General features: G+C 46.2%; 4 protein-coding genes and 3 pseudogenes across 5 annotated transcripts; 2 read left to right on the forward strand and 5 right to left on the reverse strand.

Moving 5' to 3' along the window:
• Positions 1–1,135: 1,135 nt before the first annotated feature.
• On the reverse strand, positions 1,136–2,704 carry LOC136472513 (uncharacterized). The gene is made up of 2 exons (XM_066470213.1): positions 2,652–2,704; positions 1,136–2,173 (listed from the first exon to the last, which is right to left on the reverse strand). The coding sequence occupies exon 2, from the start codon at positions 1,869–1,871 to the stop codon at positions 1,167–1,169; it is 705 nt and encodes a 234-aa protein (XP_066326310.1). The 5' UTR covers positions 1,872–2,173; positions 2,652–2,704; the 3' UTR covers positions 1,136–1,166.
• Positions 2,705–4,650: 1,946 nt separating this feature from the next.
• Positions 4,651–5,527, reverse strand: LOC136472510 (uncharacterized). The gene has a single exon (XM_066470210.1). The coding sequence runs from the start codon at positions 5,525–5,527 to the stop codon at positions 4,823–4,825; it is 705 nt and encodes a 234-aa protein (XP_066326307.1). The 3' UTR covers positions 4,651–4,822.
• A 1,534-nt stretch (positions 5,528–7,061) lies between these two features.
• Positions 7,062–8,877, reverse strand: LOC136469345 (uncharacterized). Its single transcript, XM_066467570.1, has 2 exons — positions 8,661–8,877; positions 7,062–7,733 (listed from the first exon to the last, which is right to left on the reverse strand). The coding sequence occupies exons 1-2, from the start codon at positions 8,875–8,877 to the stop codon at positions 7,117–7,119; spliced, it is 834 nt and encodes a 277-aa protein (XP_066323667.1). The 3' UTR covers positions 7,062–7,116.
• Positions 8,878–10,268: 1,391 nt separating this feature from the next.
• LOC136472511 (uncharacterized) lies at positions 10,269–11,984 on the reverse strand. 2 transcript variants are annotated; one of them, XM_066470211.1, is made up of 2 exons: positions 11,754–11,984; positions 10,269–11,661 (listed from the first exon to the last, which is right to left on the reverse strand). In XM_066470211.1, the coding sequence occupies exon 2, from the start codon at positions 11,360–11,362 to the stop codon at positions 10,433–10,435; it is 930 nt and encodes a 309-aa protein (XP_066326308.1). In that variant the 5' UTR covers positions 11,363–11,661; positions 11,754–11,984; the 3' UTR covers positions 10,269–10,432. The 2 variants fall into 2 exon arrangements, with proteins under 2 accessions (XP_066326308.1, XP_066326309.1); XM_066470212.1 differs by lacking the exon at positions 11,754–11,984 and having other exon boundaries at positions 10,269–11,233.
• Positions 11,862–14,604, forward strand: LOC136469346 (uncharacterized; annotated as a pseudogene).
• Positions 14,605–16,570: 1,966 nt separating this feature from the next.
• On the forward strand, positions 16,571–17,747 carry LOC136472514 (transcription termination factor MTEF1, chloroplastic-like; annotated as a pseudogene).
• Positions 17,748–18,667: 920 nt separating this feature from the next.
• Positions 18,668–20,254, reverse strand: LOC136476651 (uncharacterized; annotated as a pseudogene).
• Between the last annotated feature and the right edge of the window lie 416 nt (positions 20,255–20,670).

A 20,670-nucleotide genomic window follows, 5' to 3' on the forward strand; every position in this document is an offset into this window, starting at 1 on the left:
TTGCCTGGTTCTGGTGAATCCTCATGCAGCATCACTGGCATGTTCTTTTTTTTTGTTTAATTGTAGCGTGTAGCATCTTTGGCAATCTCAAGATGATCTACTGACATGCATTGTAATTTGGTGGCTTTGTGCATATTGTGCTCCTGTTCTCCACAACAAATCATGACAATTCAGTCTAGCGCATTCGTGCATCCTCAAATTACGTATATTGTTTACTTAGCAGTGTTGGTGTCAATCTGGTTGATAAACACTTTAGATGAATTTGTTATGTATCATTCAAGTGAAATCTTGATGAAATTACTCAAATTTTCTTACCTTTGCAGTCACTTTGAAGATCCATGCTCTGAAAAAAAGAAAATAGAAAGAAACATATTAATAACTAATAAGAGAGAGGACAGAAAGATCTAGCAATTCATTTTGGTGGATCAAATTATGAAGTGTATAGCCAAATTATACTCATATACATAGGGTAGAAGTAGATGGCACAGTTTCCTAGGAAATACAATACAACTACTTAAGAGATCCATGATTTTTAGGAAACAGGAGGGGTTTTACCCCTACTGATTATATATATTAATATATATAAAAAGATAAAGGTGCATACAAAGAGAAGGTCCATGTTACTAATATCTAACTGTGCAGTCAGAATTTTCTTCTTATAATATAATGATACATCTCTCTCCTCATGTTCAAGAAAAAACAATTGTGCAGTTGCAAGTTATTGGTTTCTTAGAAACAAGTCATAGTATTACAAGATAAAGTCTTGTGGTTTGGAACTGGCATGTTTTAGCTAGGGAGAGCAAGATCCACTGTATGAGAATCTTGTTATGGCCAACTCATTTTTCTCATACAGATGTCGAATACTGGGAAACGTGTTCATAACAGTTCAAAAGATGCAGACCTAGTTTAACAATTTTTGTTTTGCTGGTTTGCATGATGTAAAACAAAAAAAAAAAATCACAGGAAACAATACACACCAAAAAGTAGTCACAAGAGAGAGACGAGAGGAGATAAAGTGAAATAGACCAAAAACTTTGCCTCTCAACTGAGTAATTTTCTGTACACTTTCTGTCATATATCTGTACATACAAAATTGATTGTATGATCAGCAAATCCTCTAAAAGGCGGACGCTAATCGCAGGGGGTCAGAGTGTTGTGTGATCTGTCTACAAGCTAAGAGTATTGAGAAGAGAAACTCTGCTCTGGATCAATGTCCTGAACAAAGTCCCGACTCCGTTCTCAAGATCAACAATGTCCAGCTCCAACCCTTGTAATTGCTCCGCCTCGCACATGATTCTCTTCTTTTGGAACGACATGGAGATGAGTGACCACTTGCTAGAACTCAGCATTGCAATTTGCTTCAACAGGAGATGCAACGTCGATTCAAGGACCGACATGGCAATCTCTCTCGCTTCAGCAACCAGCTTGATCACCCTGCATCCTTCGATGTCAGAGGCAGTCTTCTTGTTGACATTCTTGAACAGCTTCTGCGCCTTCTTGGCTAAGCGCACGTAGCACTGAATCTTGGTCTGGAGAGCTGCGTTGTCTCCTCTTTTGAGAGCCAACTGCATCTCCTGGACGCTGGCCTTGAGCTCTACAAAGCTCTCTTGCACGGTGCTGCAGAGGTCGAGCAGGATGAGGGAGCGCTCGAGCTCCTCCTCCACTGCCTTCCTATGGCTGATGGGCATGCATGTGAGGGCGTCTATGCAGTTGAAGATGCTCCCGAGCTTGCTCAGATCATCCACCATGGTTTCGATGGTGGCTGAAGGCGCTGAGATGGCTGCCTTCAGGCTCTGTAGCTGTTCCTCAACATCGGTCTCGTTGGAGCGAGGGCTTGAAGGCACGCTCGCAGATCTCAGGTGGCACGCCATCCTATAGAATTGGTGAAAGGCTGAAAGCTGTGGAACACTGATACTTCTGGGAGTGGGAAAGAAGAAAGATCAAAGGCAAGCTGCAGCAGTGGTGTCTTCTGCGCTTCAGTTTCCTTGTTTATATAGCGAAGGAGGTGGATGCAACTGCAGAGCTGAACTAGCAGACAGGGAGAATCATTCTCATGTGTGACCGTGTTCTCACGCGCTGCAACCGAAGCCAGGTAGCCAACTAATAAGAACCTCATTGCTCATTGAGCTTGATTACGAGGCTGTCATGTCTGCGCTATGGCTGGCAAGCTCGCCTGCACGGATGAAAGGGCGTTGAGATTAGCATCAGATCCAGATCGTCAGATGAATTAATTAGCCTGCAAGTTGCCGGTAGAGGGGTGAACATCTAGTTGACTTCGACTCCCAGCTCAAGGTTCAGTGGTTCCCATGCATTCCGATCTAATGGGTTCTGTTATTTTTAATTGAAGCGAGCATCACTGGCATGTTCAAAAATTTTGTTTAATTGAAGCGTGTAGCACCTTTGGCAATTTCAAGATAATCTACATACGTGTTTTGTAATTTTGAGGCTTAGCTAGACCATGCCATGCTCCTGTTGTCTGCAACAAATCATGACAATTCAGTCTAGCGCATCCGTGCATCATCTAACCCTTCTCGAATGGATAGGGCAGTGTTGGTGTCATGCAAGTCATCTGGTTGCTTAACACTTAATTCAATGAATTTTCTATATATCATTATAGTGAAATATTGATGAAATTACTGAAACTTACTTACCTTTGGTTTCGCTCTGAAGAGTCATGCTCAGAGGGTTCACTCTGAAGATCCGTTCTCTGTAAAAAAACAATTATGAGAAGCTAGAAGGAACCATATTAATAAGAAAAAGGGCAAAAAGATCTAATATATTCATTTTGGTGGGTAAAACTATGAGTGTATATCCTAATTATAATCATATATAGAGCAGAAGTAGATGGCACAGAGTCTTGTGAAATAAAATACAAATATAAGAGATTCATGTTTTTTTTGGAGGAAACTGGAGGGGTAAAACCACTACTGATTATATATATTAATCAAAAATATAAATGTGTATACAAAGAGAAGGACCATATTAATATCAAATGTGCAGTTGCACAGGATTCCACTCAATAGTAAATGCTTAGTTATTAGTTTCTTGGAAACAAATCGTGCTAGGAGGAGATAAATTCTCAAGGTTTGGACTTTGGAGTTGGCATGTTTTCGGTAGGGAGCTGGAGATCCACTTTATAAGGTTCTTCGGCTTGCTGTTATGGCTAACTCATTTTCTCATACTGATGTTGAGTACCAAAAAAACGTGTTTCCATAACAGCTCGAATGATGTTGACCTTAGTCATTGTTTGGCTGGCATTTGCATGATGTAAAAAAAAAACGAATCATAGGCAAGGATGCAATCCTCCACAAGCCATGCCAGACCATTTTCTTTTTTCGAGTGAAGTGAAGAGGGATCTTCGTTAATTTCTCAAAACGCCATTACAATCCCGTGCAGCTAGCTGCTCGACACACGCCCTATCTTCTTGAAACCCTAGCCGCCGCGCCCTCTCCCTCCCCTCCAATCTCCAGTCGCGCCGCCGCCGGAGCGGTCCGCCGGCAAGGCCGCGCGGCCGGCCGGGATGGCGGCGGCGTGGCCCTCTCAGCCGGTTGTGTGGCGGCGCTGGACGACGCGGCCAGGTGGGGCGACTCGCCCGAGCCGCGTGGGGCTCGGCGAGGTCGCCGACCACGACCGTGGCGGGCGCAGGGCGGTGCAGCGGTGGCGGACTTCTCCATCATCGGTGTGCAGTCGCCGTGGCGGCGGACGGGCGGATTTGGGCCCTGCGGGCCTAGATCTGGCTTCCTCGGTCTGGGCTGGTGATGTCCCTCTGCCGGCAGTACCCTGCTCTGTGTGGTGGTGGATCGTCGGCGGCGGCCGGCGTGCCGTTCGTCTGGCGGCGGTGGCGGCGGGTCAGGATTGGCCCCCCTGGGTCTGGATCTGATCCACGGTCAACGCCGGGGATGCCCGCCTTCTGAGCGTCTCTGATGGTGACCTTCCGGTGAAGGCGGTCTTCCACGTTGGCCGGGCGCAGTGTCGACGGTGGTGGCGGCGGCTTGGGCGAAATCCTTGCCTGGCATGTTACGCCGGGCCGGCGGCGGTGGAACTTTTGTGCCACGCACCTTGTTGAAGGCGCCGCTGAAGCCGTTGGTTAGTCCGTCCCTTGCTGCATCCGCGGGCGTTCAATAACTGGGTGAAAACCTAGCCTGGTTTCTCCGGGCAGGCGGCGATGGCGCAGGCGCGTCGTCGAAGTTCTTGATCGCCAAGGCCGGGCAGTTTTCCCGTGTGGTTACCCTGTTCGGTGTTCAGCTCAAGGCGGAGGCGGCATTCGTTGGCGTAACAACTCGGCGTTTGGTGGTTTACACCAAGTGCTTCGTGCTGTTGCCAAGGAAGAAGCATCCAGTCTTCAATGGTGGTCGGTGTCCAACGTTTTCAGTACCTTTATTAGGTCTGACAAACGTGTTTGGCGGCTTCGTCTTGACGTTGGTGATCTTATTCTGTGGAATTGACATCACGGTGGAAGTCAGAGGTCACGTAGGACTACTCGAGCTCCTTGTTGGGGATGTATTTTCTTCGGTCAATTTCTTTCTTTAATTTTTGATGCTGTAATAATTTGGTCTGATTCTACCCACGGGTAGATGAAGCCGGATAGTTTCTATCCTTTATCTAAAAAATAGGCAAGGATGCACACCATAAAATTAGCCACCAGAGAGAGGCCAACTGCCAACAGGAAATGGACCAAAAACTTTGCCTCTCATTTGAGTAATTTTCTGTACACTTTCTGACATATATATCTGTACATACAAAATTGTTTGTATGATCAGCAAATCCTCTAAAAGGCGGATGCTAATCGCAGGGGATCAGAGTTGTTGACTTGTTGTATGGTCTACAAGCTAAGAGTATTCAGAAGAGAAACTCTGCTCTGGATCAACATCCTGAACAAAGTCCCAACTCGGCTTTCAAGACCAACAATGTCCAGCTCCAAACCTTGCAACTGCTCTGCCTCGCATACGATTCTCTTCTTTTGGAACGACTTGGAGACAAGTGACCACTTGCTAGAACTTGGCATCGCAATTTGCTTCGACACGAGATGAAATGTTGATTCGAGGATTGACATGGCAATCTCCCTTGCTTCAGCAACCAGGTTGATCACCCTGCATCCTTCAGTGTCAGAAGCAGTCTTCTTGTTAACCTTCTTGAACAGCTTCTGTGCCTTCTTGACCAAACGCGCATAGCACTGAACCCTGGTCTGGAGAGCCGCATCGTCTCCTCTTTTGAGAGCCAACAGCATCTCCTGGATACTGACCTTGAGCTCCACGAAGCGCTCTTGCACGGCACTGCAGAGGTCGAGCAGGACGAGGGAGCGCTCAAGCTCCTCCTCCACTGCCTTCCTCTGGCTGCTGGGCAGGCATGTGAGCGCATCTATGTGGATGTAGATGCTCCCGAGCTTGCTCAGACCATCGACCATGGTTTCGATGGTCGCTGAAGGCAGAGAGATGGCTGCTTTCAGGCTCAGAATCTGTTCCTCAACATCGGTCTTGCTGGAGCGTGGGCTCGAAGGCACGCTCGCAGATCTCATGCGGTAAGCCATCTTTGGAATCAGTGAAAACTGTGAAATACTGAAGCTTCTGGGAGTGGGAAAGAAGAAAGATCAAAGGCAAGCTGATGCAATGGTGTCTTCTGGGCTTCGGCTTCCTTGTATATATAGCGAAGGTGGTGGATGCAACTGCACAGCTGAACCAGCAGACAGGGAGAATCATTCTCATGTGTGCACCACTGCGTGCTCAAGCGCTGCCACCCAAGACAACTAATAAGAATTGCATTGCCCATGAGCTTGATTACGAGGCTGTCATGTCTGTGCTATGGCCGGCAAGCTCGCTGCACGGACGAAAGGGCGTTGAGATTAGCATCTGATCCAGATCGTGAGATGGATTAATTAGCCTGCAAGTTGCCGGTGGAGAGGCGAACATCTAGTTGACTTCGCCTCCCAGCTCCAGGTTCCCATGCATTCCGATCTGGTGGGTACTGCTATGTTTAATTGAACTGAGCCAAGCTGGCATATTCATTATTTTTGTTTAATTGACGCGTGTAACACCTTTGGCAATCTACAAGACGATCTGCAGACGTGTTTTGTAATTTTGTGGCTTTGCTAGAGCATGTCGTGCTCTTATTGTCTGCAACAAATCATGACAATAGTGCATTCGTGCATCCTCTGACCCTTCTCTAATGGATAGAGCAGTGTTGGTGTCATGCAAGTCATCTGGTTGCTAAATACTTATTTTTATGAATTTGCTATGTATCATTCAAGTTAAATCTTCATGAAATTACTGAAGCTTTCTTACCTTTGGGTTCACTCTGAAGATCCATGCTCTGAAAAAAAAACAATTATAAGAGGCTAGATGGAATCATATTAAAAAGAAAAAGAAGGACCAAAAGATCTAACAAATTCATTTTGGTGGGTAAAATTATGAGTGTACACCGTAATTATACTCATAAATAGAGCAGAAGTAGATGGCACAAGGTCCTGTGAAATACAATACAACTATAAGGCACCGTAATTATACCCCTACTGATTTGTTTTGTTAATAAAAAAATATAAAGGTGTATACAAAGAGAAGGCCTATATTAATATCAACTGTCCAGTTGTACAGGATTCCACTCAACAGTAAATGCTAAATTGGTTTCTTGGAAACAAATCGTGGTAGGAGATAAATTCTCATTGTTTGGAGTTGGCATGTCTTAGCTAGGGAGAGCAAGATCCACTGTAAAAGGATCTTGGGTTTGCTGTTAAGGCACATCTCATGTGAACAGGAATATTATGGCCAACTCATTTTCTCATACTAATGTTGAATACCAAAACACGTGTATTTCCCTAACAGCTCAAGTGATGTTCACCTTAGTTGTAGTTTCGCTGACCTTTGCATGATGCAAAACACAAAAAGGAATGACTGGCAAGGATGCACACCATAAAGTTAGCCACAAGAGAGAGAGAGACCAACTGCCAACAGGAAATTGACAAAAAACTTTGCCTCTCATTTGAGTATTTTTCTGTACATTTTCTCTCATATATATGTACACACAAAATTGTTTGTAAGTACACACAAAATTGTTTGTAAGATCAGCAAATCCTCTAAAAGGCGGATGCTAATCGCAGGGGGTCAGAGTTGTTGTATGATCTGTCTACAAGCTAAGAGTATTCAGAAGGGACACTCTGCTCTGGATCAGTGTCCTGAACAGTGTCCCAACTCTGCTCTCAAGATCAACAATGTCCAGCTCCAACCCTTGCAATTGCTCCGCCTCGCACAGGACTCTTTTCTTTTGGAACGACTTGGAGACAAGTGACCACTTGCTAGAACTTGGCATCGCAATCTGCTTCGACAAGAGATGCAATGTCGATTCGAGGATTGACACAGCAATCTCCCTCGCTTCAGCAACCAGGCTGATAACCCTGCATCCTTCGATGTCAGAAGCAGTCTTCTTGTTGACCTTCTTAAACTGCTTTTGTGCCTTCTTGACCAAGCGCGCATAGCACTGAACCCTGGTCTGGAGAGCCGCGTCGTGTCCTCTTTTGAGAGCCAACTGCATCTCCAGGACACTGGCCTTGAGCTCCACGAAGCTCTCTTGCACGACGCTGCAGAGGTCGAGCAGGATGAGGGAGCGCTCGAGCTCCTCCTCAACTGCCTTCCTCTGGCTGCTGGGCACGCATGTGAGCGCATCAATGTGGATGTAGATGCTCCCGAGCTTGCTCAGACCATCCACCATGGTTTCGATGGTCGCTGAAGGCAGAGAGATGGTCGCTGAAGGCAGATCTCAGGTGGTACGCCATCTTTGGAATTGGTGAAAGCTGTTAAACACTGAAACTTCTGGGGGTGGGAAAGAAGAAAGATCAAAGGCAAGCTGCTGCAATGGGGTGTTCCGGGCTTCAGCTTCCTTGTTTATATAGCGAAGGAGGTGGATGCAACTGCAGAGCTGAACCAGCAGACAGGGAGAATCATTCTCATGTGTGACCAACTGCGTGCTTATGCGCTGCAACCGAAGCTAACTAATAAGAACTGCATTGTACATTGAGCTTGATTACGAGGCTGTCATGTCTATGCTATGGCCGGCAAGCTCGCCTGCACGGACGGAAGGGCGTCGTGATGAGCATCTGATCCAGATTGTAAGATGGATCAATTAGACTGCAAGTTGCCGGTGGAGGGGCGAACATCTAGTTGACTTCGCTTCCCAGCTCCAGGTTCCCATGCATTCCGATCTGGTGGGTTCTGATATGTTTAATTGAAGTGAGCATCGCTGGCATGTTCTTTTTTTTTTTTTGTTTAATTGACGCGTGTAGCACCTTTGGCAATCTACAAGACCAATGTTTTTGAGGCGTCGCCTAGTCGTCGCCTAGGCGACAAGGCGTGGTCGAGGACCTGGGCGTTGAGGTCGCCACGACCTCAGCGTGTATGGAGTCCGCCTCATAGGGTTAGGCATCGCCTAGGCACGAACGTCGGGCGGACGCCTACAACCGCGCCACGGACGCCGGATGCCGGTCATAGGGGAAGGGCGCCAAAAGGAGCGCGGCCCCGTGGGAAATCGACCGCGCGCCCGCGGGAAAAGTAGGAGGCGCGGGAAATCGACCGCGCGGGCGCCTAGGTAGGTTCTTCGCGTGGGAAATCGAGCGCGTGAGTCATTCACCGCGAGTGCGGGCGACGAGAGGGGAAGAGAGAAGGCGGCGGACGGACCTCGACCTCCGCTAGGCGCGGTCTCTGCTCGTGTCCACCGGGCGGCCGCCCCTGCCGCGGAGCCGACCCTGCATCTCCGCTTCGCCGTCCGCCCCTGCCGTGGAGCCTGTCGGGCCCTTCCGCCTGGCCGTCCGCCCCTGCCGTGGAGCCTGTCGAGCCCTTCCGCCTGGCCGTCCGCCCCTGCCGTGGAGCCTGTCGGGCCCTTCAGCCCCTGCATCTCCGCTTGACTGCACCTCCGTCGGGCCCTTCCGCCTGGTATGCCCCCCGCCTCCACTCTGCTCTCTGCTTGTCTGCTCTGCTTATCTGCTTGTCTGCTGTCTGCTCTGCTTGTCTTCCGTCGGGCCCTTTTTCAAATCTTGTGCTCTGCTGTCTGCTCTGCTTGTACTGCTGCTCTGAAGTCTGAATATTGTATACTCTCTGCTCTGCCTCCTCGTGCTCTGCTCTGAACCTGGATATTGTATACTCTCTGCTATGCTATCCTATGCTATGCTCTGTCTGCTCTGAATATGGCAACAAAGGAAAGAAAGGAACATGGGCTCAAGAATTGGCAATAAACGAGGTATGTATGTGCTGCAGTAGTATATAAAATTCTAGCTTACAACGCCTTACAATATGTGTATGGCATCGCCTAGGCGTCCGTCACAAACGCCTAGGCGGGGCGCCTCAAAAACACTGTACAAGACGATATGCAGACGTGTTTGTAATTTTGTGGCTTTGCTAGAGCATGTCCTGCTCCTGTTGTCTGCAACAAATCATAACAATAGTGCATTCGTGCATACTGTAACCCTTCTCTAATGGACACAGCAGTGTAAGTGTTGCTGTCATGCAAGCCATCTGGTTGCTGAACACTTATTTTTATGAATTGCTATGCATCATTCAAGTTAAATCTTGATGAAATTACTGAATCTCTCTTACCCTTGGGTTCACTCTGAAGATTCATCCTTTGAGGGTTCACTCTGAAGACCAACGCTCTGACAAAAAAGATCATAAGAAGCTAGAAGGAATCATATATTCATATTAATAATAAAAAGGACAAAAAGATCTAACAAATTCATTTTGGTGGTAAAATTATGAGTGTATAGCCTAATTATACTCATACATAGAGCAGAAGTAGATGGCACAAAGTCCTTCCAAATACAATACAACCATAAGAGATCCATGTTTTTTTTTTCTGGAGGAAACTGGAGGGGTAAACCCCCTACTGATTATATATGTTAATAAAAAATATAAAGGTGTATACAAAGAGAAGGCCCATATTAATATCAACTGTGCAGTTGTACAGGATTTCACTCAACAGTAAATGCTAAATTATTGGTTTCTTGGAAACAAATCGTGGTAGGAGACAAATTCACATGGCTTGGAGTTGGCATGTCTTAGCTAGGGAGAGCAAGAACCACTGTACAAGGATTTTGGGTTTGCTGTTGAGGCACATCTCATGTGAACAGGAATATTATGGCCAACTCATTTTCTCACAATGTGAAAACCATATTTCAATAACAACTCAGATGATGTTGACCTTAGTTATTGTTTCGCTGACCTTTGCATGATGTAAAAAAAAAAGGAATCACAGACAAGGACGCACACAGTAAAATTAGCCACCAGAGAGAGACCAACTGCCAACAGGAATTTGAGCAAAAACTTTGCCTCTCATGTGAGTAATTTTCTGTACAGTTTCTGACTATATCTGTACATACAAAATTGTTTGTATGATCAGCAAATCCTCTAAAAGGCGGATGCTAATCGCAGGGGCTCAGAGTTACTCTATGATCTGTCTACAAGCTAAGAGTATTCAGAAGAGATACTCTGCTCTGGATCAATGTCCTGAACAATGTCCCAACTCTGCTCTCAAGGTCAACAATGTCCAACTCCAACCCTTGCAATTGCTCCGCCTCACACAGGACTCTCTTCTTTTGGAACGACTTGGAGACAAGTGACCACTTGCTAGAACTTGGCATCGTGATCTGCTTCGACAAGAGATGCAATGTCGATTCGAGGATTGACACAGCAATCTCCCTCGCTTCAGCAACCAGGCTGATAACCCTGCATCCTTTGATGTCAGAAGTAGTCTTCTTGTTGACCTTCTTGAACAGCTTCTGCGCCTTCTTGACCAAGCGCGCATAGCACTGAATCTTGGTCTGCAGAGCCGCATCGTCTCCTCTTTTGAGAGCCAACTGCATCTCCTGGACAGTGGCCTCGAGCTCCACGAAGCACTCTTGGACGGCGCTGCAGAGGTCTAGCAGTATGAGGGAGCGCTCGAGCTCCTCCTCCACTGCATTCCTCTGGCTGCTCGGCAAGCATGTGAGCGCGTCGATGCAGTTGTAGATGCTCCCGAGCTTGATCAAACCATCGACCATGGTTTCAATGGTCGCTGAAGGCAATGAGACGGCTGCCTTCAGGCATTGCAGCTGTTCCTCAACATCGGTCTTGCTGGAGCGAGGACTTGAAGGCACGCTCGCAGATCTCTGGTGGTATGCCATCCTTGGAATTGATGAAAGGTGTGAAGCTACTGGAGATGGAAGAGAGGACAAGATCAAAGGCAAGCTGCTACAATGGTGTCTCTTCCCGGCTTTGGCTTCCTTGTTTATATAGCGAGAGAGGCTGAAGCAACAGCAGGGCTCAACCAGCAGACAAGGAGAATCATTCTCATGTGTGGTGTGACCAACTGCGTGCTCAGACGCTGCGACCGAAGCCAAGAATCTCATCACGCATTGAGCTTTGATTACAAGGCTGTCATGTCTGCATTATGGCTGGCAATCTCGCCTGCACGGGCGAAGGGCGTCGAGATTAGCATCCGATCCAGATCGTGAGATGATTAATTGGTCTGAAGTTGCCGGAGGGTGGCCTCAGCTCCAGGCTCCCAAAGCATTCCAATCCGGTGGGTTCTGCTTTGCGTGCCCGCTTGCATCGAAGTATCCTCAGTCATCATCAGATGATTCAGCTTGATATCGCGCTGTCATGTCGCAATTAGTGGCAGCAGCAACGGATCCGCTCGAGCGTGTAACTAAGATGATGCACACGCTTGCCATGGATTAAAAAAATTGGAGAGAAAAGTGTAATGGAAGAAGAGAGGAAGAAGCGGAAGGTGGGGCTGACCAGATCGTTGCGGCAACCGAGAGTCCCACCCCCCACGATTTCGGCGGCGGCGGCGGCTACCTTGGTCCTTGGGGGCCGTCCTGCCGTTGCCCTCGCTACTTGGAGACCATGGTGGTGACCCGCCGGGCGCCGGCGGTGGAGATGCTGGCGCTAAATTGGCTCTCCATCCGGAACAGGGGCAGCGGAAGCCGCCGCCGGCGATCGGAGGGGAAGCGCCCCGACGGTGAAATGTGTGCACTCAATTGGGCCACGGCCAGTTTGCAAATTGCGCCCTCACTTGGATAGTGATTATCCTAAAAAAAAGGATAGTTATTATTTATTAAATGTGACTGGAATATTTGTCAAACTCAAGATGATCTACAGACGTGTTCTATAATTTTGTGGCTTTGCTTATGCATGTTGTGTTCCTGTTGTCTGCTACAAATCATGGCAATTTAGAGCAGCCCCAACGCTACACGCCGGCTGTTAGCCTCAGCCTCCACGTCCGCGTAAAGACGTCTTCATCAAAATGCGTTGTGGTCCATCATGATTTGTGAATGGGTTAGTGGCAACTCAACAAAACAAGACTCATTAAATCTATTAAAACAGCTTATCGCCATTTGTCATGGCTGAGAAGTATTTAAATCTTGCAGAACCCTACTATTCATCTCTCGCCTCATCGCTGCCCAGCAAGAGAAGGGGGATGACAAAGGACCCCGCTCCCCCTCTACTGGAACGACCTGTTGAAGTGCAACCTTGCCAACAGCGACAGCACCAACCCGCCGCACGCTCTCAGGTCTGCTCATGTCACATCTAGATCCCTTGCTTCTTCCCTCTGCTCTTGTCCTGTGTCAAAACCTTAATTACTCCTCCATGTTCGTCAGTTCATTTGCTTAGGTTTTGCTGTATTACTCTGCAACATTTCTCCTGTCCTTTTGTACTCGTTTTGTTGGGGAAAAAAAACTGTAGACCTTAGGAGTCAGACTAAATATGCTCAATTTTTGTTGTCTTACCGTGTTTGAAAGCAGACAGGTGATGAGATTTAACCTCCTTTATCTAATTCGTGTGGCTAGTAGGTTTATCATCTGATAACAAAATTATCGTACTTAATTTTAGTGACGTGGATCAAACGTTTGTTTTATTAATTTCAAAAAAAAATTTGGTTCTACAGCATGGAAGACAAAAAAAAATGTTTCATGGAGGCCATGCAAGCTAACACAATGATGCTGTGAAGATTATGAAGGATATCACTCTGGTGATGAAAACTCAATAAGATGTCTTGCAGTCTCAGGATGTGACCCTATAGAACGTTGAAGGTATTGCTTGGGGCATTCCGATACTTCCTCAGTCAATTGTTGTTTAAGTTGATTTGTTCAAGTAATTGGTAAAGATTATTGACACTTCTAATCTGACTGAGGACGTAAGGGTATTTAACGCATTGGCATGCATGCAACTTTTAGTTTGTGTAGCATGGTATGGTAGGATCATAGCTTGATGTGCTAACACAATAAACAAATAAACTATATGATTGTAATGGTCTAGGCTGTTTATTGATCCGCCAAACGATTTTTGTAGGATGCAAATATAGCAGTGGAGGCACTTAGCAGTTATATAGTTCGTTTGCAAAAGGAATTGGTAGCTGATGGTCATATGAGAGATTCGTTATTGAGGGTGTTCATGTGTTGTGATGTCGTCACTTGCCTGTTTGTTAACCAAAGCTTCCAATGTTATTTTTGTCGTGTAATCATGTATCCTCCTTAGAATTTGACTTGATGGACATATATATTTGTCACCCTTAAGTTCTAGGGGTTGTTGGCTCTGGAATAACGATTTACTTGATCTGTTCAGGTATATTGGTTGAGATACAAGAGCATGTTGAATCCATTGACATGGCAAATGGTATGATTCATGGTTGTAATTAAGACTTCCTTGTAAATGCTTATTCTGGTGGTTATTGTGAATGACTCCTAATGCATATGCAATTATTCAAACGGATCTACATTCTATCGGTGGGCCTCTACTTGGTTACTTGAAAAATTCAAATGCTGCAACTGCCAACTGAGCAATGTCGGCAGAAGTTGAGAGTACAGTTGTGCAAAATAATCCCAAGAGTCATCAACTTGACATGAAATCCAATGGACTCGAGCCACTGCTGAAAAACTTCAAATCGGATCCATGTACAAATGCACAGCTTTCAGAACCATGTCTTGTAATTATCATTCAGCATCATACGGAGTATAATCCTTTGCAAGATTTTTACAGTTAATTTGCACACAGTAGCTTCTGTTGCTTATGCTAACAATTTTTTTTACAATTTTTTTGCAGCTCTGATTCGTCATAATGACCTGGAATTTCTACATTTTGTTTGGGAAATGGCTACGCTGGGTTGAAGAATGCTCTTGGCTCCTGTGATGCCAGACTTTGGTATGTCATATGATAACCGTATTCCCTGAATTCTGCATGAAATGTTTATAATTGGGTTATTTATCTTAAACCTTGTTTCATAGGCAGTAGACTTGGGGTAAGCGGAGTCTGTATGGGGCTCTGCCGCTCTGGGTACCAAAATTATACCTAGAATCCTAATGGGCCCTATGAACAAGGGGTTGCATACCGACGAAGTCATACTACCCCATTGGGATAGTTCATGTGATATTGAAATTTCTGTGCTAATGGTAGTGTTGGTGTGAAGGTCATTTTATTTAGCTGTAGTATTCTATTTTGCTTAAATTTCAACCTGTTGTTTTGGCTGAAACTTTTTCTGCTGGCATAATTGTTCAGCTGCAATGTGAATGACATAATTCTGTTGTATTGTTCCAGGAAAGCTCTGGCTGCTGCACAACACGGCAGGCAGGAGTGTTGCTACAGAGTTTGATCTTCCAAAGCTGATGAGACCACGCATCCAATAACGATTCCTTAGTTCATGGAGCTGCGCTAAGCGGTCTCCTTGAGTTGGCACAGGACAAGACATCTGGTAACGCTCTACCTGTCCAAGACAAACTAAGGGCGCGTTTAGTTGGCCGGAATTTGGATGTGCAAAGTTTGCATAGTGCCAGATTCCCTACTGTAGCATTTCGTTTGTATTTGGTAATAATTGTCCAACCGTTGACTAATTAGGCTCAAAATATTCGTCCCGCAAAGTACAACCAAACTGTGCAATTAGTTTTTAATTTCGTCTACTTTTAGTATTTCATACATATACCACAAGCTTGATGTGACAGGAAATCTTCTTTTTGTATAGTGCCAAAGTTGGGAACTAAACAAGGGCTAAAAGACGTCCTCTGGATTCTTGAGTCGACGATCTCCATGCTGCTCGCGAGGAGCTGCAGGTGGTCGACTCGCTCTAGAAGGAGTGCTACAACGAGCCATCATCCCTCAGGGAGAAGGGCATCGTCGTGCTTCCTGCCTTCCTGGAGAGGACATGCCCTAGCAGCAGCCACCGGATGTCACAGGGAAGATGCCGCTTCGCACGTGGCAGCTGCAAGACCTGCTCAGAAAGTAAGATGATTCTGATTCTTGCAGTGTGTTGAAGGATCTATCATTGCTGCTTGGCGCCAGACTGTCGTCAACCTAATTCGGATTTTTTAGGCTTAGGCCTGGTTTAGACTGAGGTTAGGAATCAGGATTTGGCACTATAGCACTTTCGTTTGTATTTGACAATTATTGTCCAATCATGGTCTAACTAGGCTCAAAAGATTCGTCTCGTAATTTACAATCAAACTGTGTAATTAGTTATTTTTTTAATCTACATTTAATACTCCATACATGTGTCCAAAGATTTGATGTGATGAAGAGAGAGTGAAAAAACTTGCAATCTAAACCAGGCCTTATAGTGACGGGTAGTGTGAAAGAGGCCTGATGGAAGTTTGGCCTGTCCCGTGCAAATTCTACGTCATCATGTACCTATCTGTAATCGTGTCCTGAATTCCGATGGTACCCTTGCATTCGGATTCATTGTGAGAAGATGATTGATGTTTGTGTCTCTGATTATCGTATTTAATGCAACTTGGGAATTCTCCTGCACAAATGTTTGATTCTTTATACATGATTGATTATCTGATCCAGCTATTAGTTTCACGGTGTGGACATTGAAGAGCCTGCGTCTGCTTGCACATGTATAGTTTGAACATTAAACAAGGTGCTACTCAATTTCAGAAGGCTGCTGCCTCGTATGGAAACTTCCAAACAAGCAGCATTATTAACGAACATTCACAAAAGCTTAATGTATAATAACGCTCACTTTGGCAGGGTTTTAATAGGGCTGTAGTGTCATCAGAAGCCGAAACCAGTGAAGCTAAAGAGAAAAGAAAGATTTTGATGACCCAGTGTCCCAGTTGATACGATAGGGATGAAAACAGATAGGCGGATATCACCGATATTATATTTGTTTTCATATTTCTGTCCGGATTCGGATTCGAATACAGATAGTGTAAACTATGTCGGATATGATACGATTGGATATCGACATCATAAATATACGATTTAAGTATTCGGATACGGATACGGTATCGAATGTTGGATATCCAAACTCGGATACGGACAGATCTCAACCCCTCTAAACGGATTCGGTTTTGAATATGATCGAAAAATATCCGTACCGTTTTCATCCCTAGATACGACCCAATTCATGTGCACATTTCGTTTCTTTTTTTTAGCAGAATGTGCACGTAGCCCAGCAAGCGGACGATACGGGCTTCTTGGGCAGCTCAGCGTCTCTCCCCCACTCGCCCACATCGCCGCCGGTCGCCGAACAACCTGACGACGCGCATCGGCGCATAGCCCGACGCCGACGGCCTAAGCGCCTTCCCTCCGTAGCTAGCGGCCGAACCTCCGCCGTCGCCATGATGCGCCTTCGAAATCGCCTCCTCCCTCTACTCCGCACCGCCTCCCCGCTACCCTCCCCCATCCACTGCCGCGCGTGCCTCCTCTCCACCTCCACCTCCACCGCCATCCTCCCCGCGCCCTTCTCCCTCGAGGACTACCTCGTCGCGTCCTGCGGCCTCGCCCCAGCCCAAGCCCGCGAGCTGTCCAAGAAGGCGTTCCACGAATTATCCAAAATATCCGAGAAACCATTATAGGAGCTCCTCTACTGTCGCCTCATCTCCGCGTCCAATCCCGATGCCATCCTCGCTCTGCTCTCCCACACCGACATCGCCGCCGCCGTCTCCGCGGACCCGCTGCTCCTCCGGGCTTCCGTGAAGAACATCGCTCCCCGCCTTCTTGCTCTCCGGGACCGCGTCGGCCTTTCCACTCCCCAGATTGCTAGATTCCTCCTGGTCGGCTCAGGTGCTCTCCGCCACTGCGACGTCATTCCCAGGCTCGAGTTCTTCATCTCCTTCTACGGCTCCTTTGAGCAGGTCCTGGTCGCCACAAACAGGAACCAGGGCCTCCTCACGGCGAGCCTTGAGAGGGTAAAGCCTAACATAGCTTTGCTTCGTCAGTGGGGTGTTGGAGATATTGCTAAGCTATGTTTAGAAAACCCGTGGGTGCTTACCTTCAACCGGGAACGTGTGGAGGAGGTTTTGCTACTGGCAGAAGAACTTGGGGGTGCCTACCACTTCGCGGATGTTTAGGCACGCGGTGTCCGCAGTTGCCGATATTTCCAAAGAGAAGGTTGCTGCCAAGCTTGAGTTCTTTAAGAGGACTCTTGGTTGTTCTGCGTCTGAGGTTTCCACTGCAGTGTCCAAGATGCCACAAATATTAGGACTATTTGAAGAACTTCTTCTCCGCAAGATTGAGTTCCTAGTCAATGAGGCTGCGATGGAGCCATGGCACATTGTGGAAAGGCCTGTCCTGTTTGCAATGAGCCTTGAGAAGCGGTTAGTGCCCCGGCATTATGTCATGAAGGTTCTGCTGGAAAAGGGATTGCTGAATAGCAATACAAGCTTTTTCACATTAACTGTAATTGGAGAGGAGACTTTCAAATCGAAGTTCATCGACTGTCACATGGGCTCTGTTCCTGGCCTTGTAGATGCTTATGCTGCAGCTCATGCTGGTATTGTGCCCCCTAGAGTGTAATTTAAGCATCTCATTTTGTGGTTTAGGTGGGCGGTGGAACTGCAACTCATGCTCATTAGTGGCTGCCCACTGTGCAGGCTTTCTCAGTTCCGATTTCTGCAATATAACTACTAGTCTTATCAACGACGGGTCATAATCCAAGGTTTAGTTATAATTATTTAGGAAAGAGCTGTGTTTGACTTATTCTGGATCTTTAATGCACATCTTGTTGGTTTCATCTTCTGCCTAGTATATGGCTGAAGATTATCCTTAACTTCATTTTCTTCTGTGGTTAAGTCCTTGTTGTATGGAGGTCTTCTTGGATGATTTCACTGTCTATGGACGGGACAGAATTTTGATGACTGTTTGGCCAATCTTGAGATTATTCTACAGCGTTGTCTTGAAGCTGATTTGATACCCAATTGGGAGAAGTGTCATTTCCTGGTTCCAGAGGGTATTGAGGTTGATAAAGCCAAAGTTTTGGTGATTGTGCAAGCTGCGTGGCAGGCCCAAGATCAAGGTTCAGTGGAAAAACCACCCTGAACTGGACAATCTGGGTTTCTAGTACTTTCATAGGATTCAACACACAATGGTAATTGCTAACTTATTTGTTTCTTGGAAACAAGTCGTGGTATTACGAGAGAAACTCTAATTGTTTGGAGTTGGCATGTTTTAGCTAGGGAGATCAAGATCCACTGTGTAAGGACCCTGTGCTTGCTGTTGAGGCACATCTCATGTGAAGAATATTCTAGCCAGCTCAGTTTTTCTCATACTCATGTTGAACACAGGAGAACGTGTATTTGCATAACAGTTCAAATGATATTGGCCACAGTTCTTGTTTCGCTGGCCTTTGCGAGATGTAAAACATAATAAAGGCATCATAGGCAAGTATGCAAACCATAAAATTAATCACAAGAGAGACACCAGCTAGCAACAGGAAATGGACCAAAATTTGTCTCTCAGTTGAGTAATTTTCTGTACATTTTCTCTCATACATATACACACACAAAATTGTTTGGATGATCAGCAAATCCTCTAAAAGGCGGATGCTAATCACAGGGCCCAGAATTGTGTGATCTGTCTACAAGCTTAGAGTATTCAGAAGAGAAACTCTGCTCTGGACCAACGTCCTGAACAAAGTCCCTACTCCGCTCTCAAGACCAACAATGTCCAGCTCCAACCCTTGCAACTGCTCCGCCTCGCACACGATTCTCTTCTTTTGGAACGACTTGGAGACAAGTGACCACTTGCCAGAACTTGGCATCGCAATTTGCTTCGACAGGAGATGCAATGTCGATTCGAGGATTGACACGGCAATCTCCCTCGCTTCAGCAACCAGGTTGATCACCCTGCATCCTTGGATGTTAGAGGCAGTTTTCTTATTGACCTTCTTGAAAAGCTTCTGTGCCTTCTTGGCTGAGCGCGCATAGCAGTGAATCTTGGTCTGAAGACTGTGTGGTCTCCTCTTTTGAGAGCCAACTGCATCTCCTGGACTCTGGCCTTGAGTTCCACAAAGCTCTCTTGCATCGCGCTGCAGAGGTCAAGCAGGACAACGGAGCGCTCGAGCTCCTCCTCCACTGCCTTCCTCTGGCTGCTGGGCAAGCACGTGAGCGTGTCGATGCGGTTGTAGATGCTCCAGAGCTTGCTCAGACGGTCAGACCATCAACCAGGGTTTTGATGGTCGCTGAAGGCAGAGAGATGGCTGCTTTCCGGCTCAGAATCTGTTCCTCAACATCGGCCTCGCTGGAGCGAAGGCTTGAAGGCATACTAACTGATGGCACGCCATCCTTGAAATTTGAGAAAGCTGTGGAACACTGAAACTTCTGGGAGTGGAAAAGGAGAAAGATCAAAGGCAAGCTGCTGCAATGGTGTCTTCGGGGCTTCGCCTTCCTTCTTTATATAGCGAAGGAGGTGGATGCAACTGCAGAGCTGAACCAGCAGACAGGGAGAATCATACTCATGTGTGACCAACTGCATTCTCAAGCGCTGCAACCAAAGCCAACTAACAAGAACTGCATTGCCCATTGAGCTTAATTACGAGGCTGTCATGTCTGTGTTATGGCCGGATAGCTCGCTGCACGGACAAAAGGGCGTCAAGATTAGCATCTGATCCAGATCGTGAGATGGATTAATTAGCCTGCAAGTTGCCGGTGGAGGGGCGAACATCTAGTTGACTTCACCTCCCAGCTCCAGGTTCCCATGCATTCTGATCTGGTGGGTTCTGATATGTTTAATTGAAGTGAGTCCAACTGGCAAAATCATTATTTTTGGTTAATTGAAGCATGTAACACCTTTGGCAATCTACAAGACGATCTGCAGACGTGTTTTGTAATTTTGTGGCTTTGCTAGAGTATGTCGTGCTCTTATTGTCTGCAACAAATCATGACAATAGTGCATTCGTGCATCCTCTGACCCTTCTCTAATGGATAGAGCAGTGTTGGTGTCATGCAAGACATCTGGTTGCTAAATACTTATTTTTATGAATTTGTTATGTATCATTCAAGTTAAATCCTCATGAAATTACTGAAACTTTCTTACCTTTGGGTTCACTCTGAAGATCCATGCTCTGAAAAAAAAACAATTATAAGAGGCTAGATGAAACCATATTAAAAAGAAAAAGAAGAACAAAAAGATCTAACAGATTCATTTTGGTGGGTAAAATTATGAGTGTACACCGTAATTATACTCATACATAGAGCAGAAGTAGATGGCACAAGGTCCAGTGAAATACAATACAACTATAAGAGAACCATGTTTTTTTCTGGAGAAAACTGGAGGGGTAAAACCCCTACTGATTTGTTTTGTTAATAAAAAATATAAAGGTGTATACAAAGAGAAGGCCTATATTAATATCAACTGTGCAGTTGTACAGGATTCCACTCAACAGTAAATGCTAAATTATTGGTTTCTTGGAAACAAATCGCGGTAGGAGATAAATTCTCAT

The sequence above is a fragment of the Miscanthus floridulus genome, chromosome 8 (assembly GCF_019320115.1).
Source record: "Miscanthus floridulus cultivar M001 chromosome 8, ASM1932011v1, whole genome shotgun sequence".
NCBI classification, from domain to species: domain Eukaryota; kingdom Viridiplantae; phylum Streptophyta; class Magnoliopsida; order Poales; family Poaceae; genus Miscanthus; species Miscanthus floridulus.